The sequence below is a fragment of the Tenrec ecaudatus genome, chromosome 2 (assembly GCF_050624435.1).
Source record: "Tenrec ecaudatus isolate mTenEca1 chromosome 2, mTenEca1.hap1, whole genome shotgun sequence".
Lineage (NCBI taxonomy): Eukaryota > Metazoa > Chordata > Mammalia > Afrosoricida > Tenrecidae > Tenrec > Tenrec ecaudatus.
The window spans coordinates 206,936,109-206,948,322 of record NC_134531.1 but is presented as its reverse complement, the minus strand read 5'-3'; the positions used below and the strand labels follow the sequence as shown (position 1 = coordinate 206,948,322).

Sequence of the window (12,214 nt, the reverse complement as noted above, 5' to 3'; positions counted from 1 at the left end):
GTTGGTGAAAGTCTCTGAAATTGCTAGCATGGGCGGCACATAGATCTGCAGGCAATTGCCTTACACGTGGCCGTTTGTCAGGTAGGTGAGGCCTGCCGAGCAGTGTACCTGGGAAAGACAAGACTTGCTGCCAGGGTTAGCCAGGTGCCTGCCAGGGGTAGAGGAGGCTGGGGCCAATCAAGGTTGGCAAAGTATTTCTCATGGGTTGTCCACAAGAGGATAGAATGGTTTTAGTGAGTGCACATTAGAAGACATTTTTTAATATCCTAGAAGCCCAGCTCCCTCACAGAGCCCACACCACCTGCTCCCATGCCACCACCCTCCATGTCAGTCATGGGAAACACCCTCTGCCCAATGCCAGTGTAAGAACCGCAGGCCTGGCTGGTTCCAGCCACAGCACCCAAGGAGAGGAAGAAACCAAAAGAGGGTGCCCACCTATGACCGGCCCAACTGAGACTACCTGGTCCCCATTGGCTCCATCCAGGCCAAGTCCTTGAGTCACGCTGCGTCCGCCATGTGTCCGCATGGCCCCTGGTGCCCATCTGTATCAAGTCTTTTATTTGGTGTGACTGTACTCAATGACAATAACCTTCTTAGCTCTCGTGTCCCTCCTACCCCCAGCAGTTGACCAAGCTCCACCAGTTGGCCATGCAGCAAACCCCCTTTCCTCCCCTCGGACAGACCAACCCCGCTTTCCCCGGTACGTACCCAGCCCCGACTGCCCTCCTTCTCTTCCTGCCTGGGGCTCGCTCTGCAGCTGTGCAGTCAGTTCAGTCCTGAGTGCCGTGTGGGGCCGGGTCCACCAGCGGGGGTGTGTCCATGACTGGGGGTGGGGCCTGTCTGCTCATGGCGGGATCAGGTGACCTTGGTCAGCTTTGGTGGGGTCCTTGGTTGTGAAGAGGCCATATCTTCTGCAGAGGGCTTTCTTAGCTCTGTGCTCCACTGCCCACCCATGGCACCCTTGATGGCCCTTTCTTTGGGTGCCTTCACCTAGGAAGTCCAGTGCCTTCTGCAGGATGCCGGGAGAGTCATCGGCCAAGCATATGGACCTGCCCTTGGGCAGAGAGTTGACAGTTCCCAGCCGAGAGTGTGGTTAGGGAGCAGTCAGAATAAAAGGCTGAGGCGCCCTCACAGTGTGGCTGGTGACAATCATATTTTGAGCTTCCTTAGTTGAAGGGACCTTGCTTATCTCCTTGAGGGCAAAACATTAAATCTGTCTCTCTTTGCTCTCCAGGAGAAAAGCTGCCTTTACACTCCTCCGAAGAAGCTCAAAATCTGATGGGCCAGTCGTCAGGTAAAACAAAGCCACCCTCATTAGCCAGGGGAGGAGCAAAGCACTGGCAGGGAACCTGTCCTGGTGGGAGGGGCAGCTGTCACTGTGATGGGAATAGAGAGCCAATGCTCTGAAGAAGCAGTCCCCAATGGCCTACCTGCCGGCCATTCTGCTGCCAGAAGCCATGGCAGTGGGCTGTGCTCATGTTGATGGCAATGTTGGTGGCTGTGCAGCAGTTTGTGGAGGGTAGTGTTCTAAGGATGCCCACCCTCCTGTCAGCACAGCTGCCTTGCTCATCACTCACGGGCTGAGGCAGCACCACAGGGGGAAGGAAGGCTGCAGGCCAGGCTGGCTGGCCACTTAAACCTTGTGGAACAGCACCCTGGGAGCCTGCCCTGAAGACAGTGTGGTTCTGGCATGTGGAACCCACCTGGGAGAACAGTCACTGTGCTGTGTCTACAACCCTGACTCACACTGGGGTGTTTTCTCACCGAGCGGAGATAATGAGGGAAATAGATAGTTCTTTGTCTGGTAGTAAGCTGGTGGAGAGAGCAGAGGGTCTTCTCCTTGAGGTGGTCAGCTGCCACGTGCCTTCCAAATCCAGGTGAACTGACAGCCTGGGTCTGACAGACAGCACCTGCCTATCCACAGGGGACTGCATGAGAGGAGTGTGTGTGTAGCCTCAGATACCAGCTTTCCCCATTTCTGTGTTCTTGGGTCACCTCAGGGTTGAAGCCTCACATCCCCTCCATATCAGTGTCTTACCACCCTCCCTTGGCCCCTTCCTGAATGGGCATCTTGGGCAGTGCCTGGGGTAAGAGTGGACACTACAGGCTGAGGGCCCTGCCAGCAATGGCTGGAACTCTGCTTTGGTGCTCCAGGGCCTCATAAAAGTTAATGAAGTTAACTTATTTAAGTTAATCACTGAAAGTTTAATGAGTGCAAATCAGAGAAACACACTTTTAGAATGTTTTCATTGTGAAATGGACAGTCATTATAGAATTTTATGCATAGTTACTGATCATATGCATGCCTGTATGATCCTGCTGTTGGTAAAATCCTCTGCCATTGACATGTGACTTCGTGTAATTACCTAGCGACCATGTCCTGAGCTGGTCTTCTGGACACAGTCAGCCTGACATGCTGCCCTTCTCCCACACGGGACTGGCCAAGCTCCTTCCACACACATACCACCTCCAGCCTCCACAGCTTCCCTTCCCAACACACCCACGCTGCTGTCATCCAGAATGGTACTGGCATGCTGGATCTCAGGGATAGAACATGCGATTGAAACCACAGTCTCCATGGCCTCCTATCCACTCCCCCCTCCAACCCAACTTGTGGGATCTGCAGTCCTTATCTATGTGGCTTGACATCAGTAGCAGGATAAATGATGGATGTGTTGGCATGGCAACCTCTTAGTGGTTGACAGTCACACTGTGTTTCATAGGCTTGATGTTGGGAAAGCATTGTTTATATTCTGGTGCATGGAATAATACTGTCTTCGCCATGGAGTCCCAAGAAAGTGAACACACACTTTGAGTATCTGATACCTTCTCTGGAAGAGTCATGATAGTAGCTTCCTCCCTGGTGAACGTATACTCAGATCAACAGCTTTAACTCACTCCTGTGTGGTCAGGAGCAGCTGGGCAGGCACAGACAGGGCTCAGGACATCTTAGAAAGAGTCCATTTATGGCATCTGTAGATAGGTGAATAACCAAATAACTGGTGCTTTGAAAATGCCAACGTTAAAAGAATGGACGAACCTGCTAGGTTTGGATGGGCAGACAGCCGTGGACAAGCCATTCCTTACCCACATCCCAACTGAGCCCTGTGCCCATCAGATGAGAGCTGGATCAGAGGCTGTAGCTGCCACACCACCTCAAAGAGTGGGCAGCTGAGAAGCAGGAAGAGAGCCTAATTTAAGTGAGCACAGTTGGGGAAGGAAAAAGAAGCCAAAGATAGGGTGGGAGGTATGGCAGGCAGGAGTTTTGGAACACCCAAGGGACTCAGCCAGGTAGGTCATCCAGAGGAGGCGGGGTCCCATAGGATGCTGTACGGCTGCAGTGGAGGAAGGGGTCCTGAGGAAGCAGGAGTTGAGTGCAAGTTTCAAGTTGATTCATATGCGCCCTGTTCCAGGCCCTCTCTGTGTAGGCCATGGACATGAGACCCAGGGGGCAAGGTTGCGGGCAGGGGACCAGGGTGATGATAGAGGGTGGGGTGCAACCTTATATGTAGGCCTCTTAGGAAGGAGCTGGCTGTGGGCAGGTGGAGAGAAAGCATGGACAAAGTTCAGGGGATACCGAGGGTCTAGGCACAGCTACAGGAACAGCAATACTAGACCACCCCAGGGGCCTCAGAGGTCAGACCAAACTCCCGACTGTAGACTCAACAGGCATGCAAGGCCTCTGGGTGAGTACAGGGTAGAGCTGCCTGGAGGGGCAGACCTCACCTGTCACCCTGAGTGACTGAGCCCCCCCCCCCCCGCCATGGCTGCATGGTTCCCCGTGTGTCTAGATCTTGCGGTTTAATGCTGATGTGAATGAACTTGAGATTCCTGAGGATGAAAACTCAGGGCTTCATGATGACTTTTTTTGCATGGGAAGGATGGCTGTACAAAATACACAGTTTGTTGTTCTGCCGGGCCATATAATTTTTAATTAACAAAAGACATCAAGGTACTTGTTCCAAATGAAGGAGCAGAAGGGGCAGAGCCCATCCCATTTCTCCTAGCTACACCACATGTTACATATCACATGCTGTAAGCAGAGGCCTGAAAGAGACTGCAAGCATGTGGCAGCATCTTCTGCCACCAGGGAACCAGGTGCTGCAAAGCTCATGCGGTGGCCTGGGTGACAAGGGAGCCAGGGGCATCTCCTAACCAGTGGGGCAGTGGGTACTCAGCTGGATATGGGCCCCATCTCTTTGCCGTCATTCAGCACAGCCTTTCCAAGGTGTTTATGAAATGTGTCAAGAAGGGTTTTAAAAGTGACATGTCCCAAATGGAGCCATGAAGTGCTGTTCTACCTGGGTTTCTTTTTCTTCTTTTGAGGGAATTGGAGATTGGATCTGCAGTTCAGAACTGAGCGCTCAAGGGGCTCAGGGATGTGGGACCCTGTCCTCGGACAGCCTGCTGATTCCAGCCTCACCTGGCCCAGCGGAGAGTGGGTGGTGGAGGGGTGACTGTGAGTGGTACTCCTGCTACTCTAATCATGTCTCCTTGATGTGTCCAGGTCTGGATGCCAGTCCCCCGGCCAGCACCCATGAGCTCACCATTCCCAATGATGTGAGTATGCCCCTGGATCACCGTGAACTGGAGCAGAGATGCCCAGCACAGGGCTGGGGAGGAGTAGGGACCCACCATTGGCTACTTATGGCCAAGCCCCACTGATGGCTGGCTCTCTTCAGCTCAACTTTACTTTGCCTTTCTCCTTTCCTACTAGAAGTGGATTTATTGCTTAGAGTAGGTGTGTGATTCACATCCCTAAGCTCTTACACAAGAAAGTGACTAAAGGCTACATGAGGGCTTAGACTTCAATCCAGAGGTCCGGGGAAACCAGTGACCTCAGATTTACACAGCCTGGCTAAGAAAGTGCTGCCCTGGTTCGGGTTGGCCATAAAAGAGGGGGAAGCTCAGGGCCACTCTGGATTAGACACACACACACACAGCTCCAGCCTATGTGCCTTGCTCCATCAGGGGTTGAGGGTGAGATTTCTGTGTGACTGCTCAGGGTCTGCCCCTCTCTGCAGGGTAGACTCCATCAGACCTGAGGTTGGCAGGACTCATAACAAAGCTCTGCCGTTTATTCACTTCTCACATATAACTGGAGTTTGGCCTTAGGAGCTCCCATCAATGTGCTCAGCCCTCGCCCAGCTGGGTGGGGAGGTGAAGATTGGCCCAATGTGTGACTCTCTTAATCTGACTCATGATCTTGAACTAAGATTTGAGGCGGTTTCCTTGAAGGGTGGCTGCCAGTAATCGTGGTGCTTCTGTGAGGGAAGTGGTCATGCTGTGTGCCACCTTTCCAATTCAAAGGCATATCGGCCTCTCCCACCACACAGTTGTGGGCTTTGGAACCCTTTGCCATGGACAGCTCAGCCCTAAAACCAACTGGGGAGGAAATCTTAGTCCTGCTTCTCTCCTTCGCGTGGAGTAGCCTGCAGGAAGGATCCAGACTTGGAAATTCAGGGAAATGGCCAGTCCTGAGCATAAAAGGAAGCAAAGAAGCAAGCTGTGGACAGGAGGACCAGCAAGGCTGCCAGTTACGTACTCGGAGAAACCCTTCTCATTCCCAGGATCAAGAGGAGCCCAAGGAGATTTCAGGCCCAGTCACAGGCTGCACTTCTAGACAGGCTAGCAAGGCTGCTGCAGGCCTCCTCCGACCCCAGCAGCCCCCAGGCTCTAGTCTTCCATGGCCCACACCAGCTGTCCAGAGTACTCTGACTCTGAAGGGTTTTGTTCATCCAGCCTCAAATTCCCAGAACTTTCTGAGATTGGGCTACTCGGTGGGTAGTGTGAAGGCCAAACCATTTTCTCTGCCCAGGATGAGGAAGCCCCCTTCTCTCCTACCTGTGGGTTCTGAGGACGACGGAGCCTGCTTTCAAAGACTTAAAACAGCTCTCTTCCCATTTCCTTCTATTCTCTTGACCTCTTTCCCCTTTCGCTTCTTCCCATCTTCCATTTCTTCCCCTCTCATCCCTCTACTCGTCCGTCCTATCCTCCTTTCCTCTCCTCCTTCGTCCCCCTTTTCCCTTCCCTCTCGCAGGAGCACACATTCCTCATGTCACCACATGCATCTCAGTTCTGACACTCATCCTGTCACAATATTGTGTTCCTTTCCTTGGTCAGCATCAGATCATCTCAGAGAGTCCACACTGATGCTTATAACTCACCACACTTTACAGACAGAAAGGAGCTTCTTGATGGCAAAGAAATGTATGAATGAAACTCAACAGCATGGAATCCTGCAGGGGGTCCAGCCCACCCACCCTCTCAGCCCCTGGGAACATTGGCCAAGGCAGAGGCTGACGCAGTGTCATTTCTTATGTCCATTTCCGAGGCCCACTGCCTCGGGAAGCGCCTCCTTCTGCTCACACCATCACTGGGCCTATTGTCACCTCATGCTCCGCCCCAACACCAAGCATCTGCTGGCTGAGGCTCTGGCAACTCCGCCTGGTCCCAGTCCACACAGTCACCCAGACCTGCGTGCTGGGAACAACAACCCCAGGGGCCAGGCAGCCAGCTCCAGGAACTGAGGCAAAGCAGGGGGTTGCTACTGGAAGTCCTGTGGGCTTTGTCTTTGGAATCTCTGTTAAGAGGAGTTGTGTTCCTTCAGGGATGCCGTTGCTGGTAGCAGATGGATTTGGGCTAAAAGTAAAGAATATTATAAAAATGTTCACTTGTGTTTTATTGACTATGAAAGGGTATTTTATTGTGTGGATCATAACAAATCATGAATAACTTGAAGGATGGAAATTCCAGAATACTTCATCGTGTTCAGGTGAAACCTGTGCATACATCAAGAAGTCATTCAGATAGAAGGAGGAGGTACTGTGTGATTTAGATTCAGAAGAATGTTTCAGGATTGTATCTTTTTGCCATACTTATTCAATCAGTATGCTGAGAAAATCCAAGAAGCTGGATATGGTAGTTACATAATTGGTTGCCAATTTGAGGCTTAAGAGTGAAGGGGTGGAGTTTAGCCTGTCAATCAGATCGCGGCTTGATGACCTCATTTTGAGGCGCTAAGGATATAAATAGCTCATTGGAGGCTGGACACCGGTTTATTCCATGGGAGCCATTGCAGCTGACAAAACACATAGAACAGGCTGATGGCAGCCAGAGCCTCAGAACTGGAGGAGCCACGTGGAGACCCCTGCCAGCACTGAGATGCTTCCACTACCTGGATCCACAAGACTTCCCACCCACTGGCCTGTGATCTTCCTGCATTCTGGGTCATGTCACGTGTTTCATGAGTCTAAAGAGGACTTTATAGATTGGTATCCGACATATAGGCTAATATCGGACTTAAGGACTTGATATGGGCTGGGCGGAGATGTTTTCTCAATATTCAACTGGTCTTGTATATAAACCTCTTTCTTATACATACATGAGTGTCAATGAATGTGTACTCAGACTAATACTCTGGACTATATGAATAAGCCCTCAGCATCAACATTTGAGACTCATTAACTTTCCCTCAATGGCAGGTAACAGTGAAGGTGACCTGAAGCACTTGTTGATGAAGCCCAAGGACTTCTATCTACCTCCAGGATAGATTACACCTTAACATAAAGAAAAAATAATCCTCACAGTTAGTCAAATAACATGATAAATGGAGAATGTTTTGAATTGTCAAGAATGTCATTTTACTTGAATCCACAATCAACATTCATAGAAGCAGGAGTCAAGAAATCAAATAACATACTTCATTGGGCAAATGTACTGCAAAAGATCCCTTTAAAATGTTAAAAAAGAAGGATGTCATTGTGAGAATTATAGGCTGGGGAAAGCTGGACAGTGAATTAGAGAGACTGAAGAGTGGGTACTTTGAAGAGTGCGCTGGGCCTGGGCTATGGAGGCGGATACCATTAGGAATCAAGGGAGAGACCTGATAGGGCACTAGCTGGCCTGGCTTTTTAGTCACTGAGGAGAGGTCGGGGAGTGCAGATGGAAGCCCAGGGTGAAGCCGTGAGGCCAGGCAGATATTGTCCATTGGAGTATGCCCTTCCCTGCTGCGTAGGGTCCAAGGGAACTCCCCCTTTCCACTTCTCCCATTGTGCCTCTAGCCTGCTGAAATCCCTATAAGCCTCATCAAAGAGAAACCCCCACCACAGGAAGTGCCCAGTCTCATGTCTGTAGTGAGGATGCTGCCCCTTAGTGGAACCCAGCTAAGCAGTTGGATGTGACCTTGTGTAGAATTAGCACATCACTGGCCAGCGGATGTGGGTAGGGCCTGGGAACATGTGGTGGTCCCTGGGGAAGTGTGGGAGGAAGTGGGAAAGAGATCAGCAGAGACATGGAGACTGGGTTGGGGTCGACTGGAGACAGTATGTAGGAGCTGAGTATTTTTTCAGGGTCTTTACAAAGTTGAGTCTTCATAGTTGGCCTAGTGGCCCAGTGAGGAATGCTGGTAGTGCTGTGGGTTAGGTGGTATTGGAGCACCAGTCATAAGGTCAGTAGTTCAAATTCACCAGCCACTCCATAAGAAAAAGACAGCTTAAAAATTGAATTGCTTAAGATGTGAAGTGTAAGGAATCCCCTACCAGGTCATTAGGAATTGGAATTGACTCAATGGCAGTGGATTTGGGTTTGTTTGTATGTTGTCTTAGAAGTGGATGCAACAGTTCACCTTGTGGACTAGCGGTCATTCATGCTGCACCTGTGTTCAGCATGCTGAACCGTTTCTTATCATTTAGGTCCAGCCATTTCACATTAGGAAGAGGCTTTCTCCCGGAACTAGCATTTCCTGTACTCATAGCACCCTTAGCCCACCCCTAGAAGTCAGGTGGGTTGTACAGGTCCACGTGCCAGGTCAGCGCCTCTTTGGGGAAGCCCTGAGCAGGTGTGTATGCAGGGTCCTGGCCTGTCTTCTCTGAGGGACATGTAGTCTGTACAGGTAGTCTGTGAAGCATTCTCCTCTATGACATCCCTCCATCCTCTCTTCTAGCTAATAGGCTGCATAATTGGACGCCAAGGGACCAAAATCAATGAAATACGGCAGATGTCAGGAGCACAGATCAAAATCGCCAATGCCACCGAAGGGTCATCAGAGCGCCAAATCACCATCACTGGGAGCCCGGCCAACATCAGCCTTGCCCAGTATCTCATCAATGCCAGGTCAGCAGCTCGCTGGAGTTCCCTCTTGTAAGGGGCTTGCCTCGGGTTAAGGATGACCCTCTGAGGAGCCAACCAGGGAGCTTGGCCGGGCCAGCATGCTACCTTCCCATCAGAGTTAAAGTAGGCTGCCCCTGGATTCCTCTGTCTTTTTCAGTAGCTTCTGTGTCTGGACACTGGGAACAGATTGTGACATGCACAGCCTGCACGTATGCCAGGACCATGGTTCCCATCCCTGCACTTGTAGCTCGCGACCTCCTTACCTGCAGAGCCACAAGCCAGGGGCCTGGGCAAAGGTAGAAAGCAGTCTCACTTCCACTCTGAGACAGGCTCTGCACTGGCTCCTCCAGGCTGTACCCAGCCTGGTCCCTGCAAACTGGTCTGGGACAGTTGCATGCTCAGTGCTCTCACCCTTTATGCTCCAAGAAGTGTGCTATGTTGGGAATCACAGGCACAATCCCTTGGTCCTCTGCTTTATTCCTGATGCAAATGAGAGAAGGCAGGGTGGTGTGGGCAGTGTGGTGCCCCAGCTCAACTCAGAAGCATGCCCACTCATAGCTCTGCTGTGCCAGGGGCCGGGACACCAGCACCTGACCCTGCCAGCCTTAATTGGTGTTTGACATAAAGAGGCTCACCTCCCACAGGCAGGGCTGAGCCGGGAGTTCCCCTTCAGATTCACCAGTCACTGCTGAGTACTCTCCCCACCGTCACTGTGGCAGATTGAAGCCTTATACGCACCCAGACTCAGGATCCCCGTGTTTTAACAGGGACTGGCACCGCGAGGCTGCAGGGCCGACCTACTGGCAGGGGCTGAGGGTTAGTGCAACGTGGAGTCCTCAGTCAGCCGCACACTCCACTTGACTCCACATTCACCTAAAGCATCAGCATTCACTAAATGACTGCGCTGTCGTCTTGTGTGCGTATAGATACTCCACCCAGACACGATGCTTTCTGTAGTGTGGCAGGGCCTGACCGGAGGCTTCAGGCCGTCCTCTAACAAGGCCTCTCTGTCCTGATGGATCGGAGCCTCCCCACCACACCCATCCAGTGGCCAGTAGGGGTTTCCCCCAGCAGTGGTGCCTCCCATGACATGTGGTCACTAGCACACAGGGTCCTCTCTGGCGCTCCTCCTTCCTGTCCGGCTGCAGCGGTGTCTCCCCATGGGCATGTGCAAAGCAGTGGGTGCAGCGAGCACAGCGGACGTGCAGCTGCGAGGGCGCGTCTGCCTGAGGGGCCCCCGCCTCATCTTGGGCAGCACACTGTCACAGTGCTCCTCACTCTCTGCCCTTTGTTCCAGGCTCACGTCCGAGGTCACTGGAATGGGTGCGCTCTAACTGCTACCTGCCGCCTCCCTCACCACCGCCCTCCCGAGCCACTGCCTCCACCTGCTCCTACGGCGTCCTGTCTGCCCACCGCAAATCCATGATAGGTAGTTTCTTTACTGACAGAAATGAGAGAAATATATATATATATATGCTGTGTGTATTCACACTGCCCCCCCCGCCCCCACATACACCATGCCTACTCATGTCTCTCTCTGGACGGGCCTTTGTTCCGGACACCCTCCTCGCCCTGCGCGCCAGTATTAGTTTACGCCCTGTCTGTCCCTGCATTGGCATGCGGTGTTAATTCTTTTCAGTACTTGGGGAATTCCCATGTGTGACATGTTAGAAGTATTGTTCCTTAGTGCAGTGTGCCCATTTTAGAGTTGGGTTGACATTTTGGCAGCACTTTCTGTGGACTGTCATCTGCCCTGCCATCTAGAGCATGGTTGCCTTGAGACGCCTCCTCTCTGGGACCCCTCATCCCACGGGCCCCGCTCTGCTTACCTTGTTTTCGGGAAGCCTGCGCCCCTTTCAGGCCAGGCTTCCAGCTCAGCGCATACGGGGTCAGGGCCGGGCCCTCTGGTCCCGCAGGAAGGAGTGTGAGGAGGGCGTGGGGGCCTTGGCTTCACTAGGATGTCTCCAGCTGGGGATGCAAGGTGTCCCTGCCCAGGAAGGTCCACGGTGCTGGACTCACCAGGAAGCGCAGTGTCTGAGCTCAATAAATGTTGTCACACCTGACCAAGCAGCTCTGGCTCATCTCTGTGTTCCCCACATTCCCCACCACCCAGTGCACCCGAATCACCGCTGTGTGTGCACACAGGGACACATTGTGATGCGCACTGCTGCCCAAGCCTGGGGGCAGCAGGGACAGAAAGACTCGGCCTTCCCTCTGGGCATCCAAGCCACCAAGTGAGAGAGTGGGGGACCCGTATACATGAGCACATGAGAGAAAACCCTGCAAGGCCCGCCAGTGGGGAGGGGGCGAAGGTATGGTATTCAGTGGGCATTAGGACGGGTCACCCCAGGAGGTGAGGCAAGGCAGGACAGGGCACGAGGGTCAGTACAAAGGAAGAGCCAGAGCCCACGCTAACCTGGGGTGTCTGCGCTCATGGGGCAGTCAAGAGGCCAGGTGGGTCATGGTGGGGAGGTGAGCAGGAGGCCCAGTGCTCCTGCCACAGTGGAGTCTCAGCTCCCCAGTATAGTGGGGCCTGGCCAGCACAGCAGGACAGAGGCTGGCTATAACTGGGTATAAAGAGGAGGTGTCTGGGTGTCCAGGCTTTCCCCAGTGAGCCTGAGGGACAGTTGCTATCCCTGAGCCAAGACAGTGGCAGGATGCGGGCTCGGTATGTGGGAGTTTGACATTGGACAGAGAGGCCCGAGATGTGCTAGCCAGGCTGTGCAGCCTTGTCTCTGCAGGCTTTAGCTCCCTGACCATGTGAGCAAGGATTAGCCAGGCCATCGCACAGAGAGGGTAAGAGGCCAGGGCCAGTGGGAGCTGCAGGTGAGCCAGTGTCACAGGGCTGCCCATGGCCCAGGATGGGGTCCAAGGAGAAGGGGGAAATGTGGTGTCCACCAGCGGGGAGCACTTCACCATAGCTCTAGATGTGCTCAGTGCCCTGAGATGCTGGCACCTCCAGAGAGCAACAAAGGCAAGTGGCCACAGAGAAGCTGGTGGTATCCCAGCGGTGGTGGAGAGCTGAGTACATCCCAGTGGGGACTTCAGGGGAGGGCTGCTTCCAGTGACAGGAGTTCGTTGTTGGCATAATGGAAAGGACATG

The 12,214-nt window shown here is 52.9% G+C and overlaps 1 protein-coding gene across 1 annotated transcript in view; it reads left to right on the top strand.

Annotated features, from left to right (window-relative positions):
- PCBP3 (poly(rC) binding protein 3) overlaps positions 1-11,121 on the top strand; it is a 49,035-nt gene extending 37,914 nt beyond the window's left edge. Inside the window, exons 9-13 of the mRNA XM_075543333.1 lie at positions 622-700; positions 1,235-1,294; positions 4,508-4,560; positions 8,945-9,114; positions 10,409-11,121. Coding sequence (XP_075399448.1) covers positions 622-700; positions 1,235-1,294; positions 4,508-4,560; positions 8,945-9,114; positions 10,409-10,445 — 399 coding nt within the window. The 3' untranslated portion in view covers positions 10,446-11,121. The remainder of the gene's footprint in view (positions 1-621; positions 701-1,234; positions 1,295-4,507; positions 4,561-8,944; positions 9,115-10,408) is intronic.
- Positions 11,122-12,214: the final 1,093 nt, after the last annotated feature.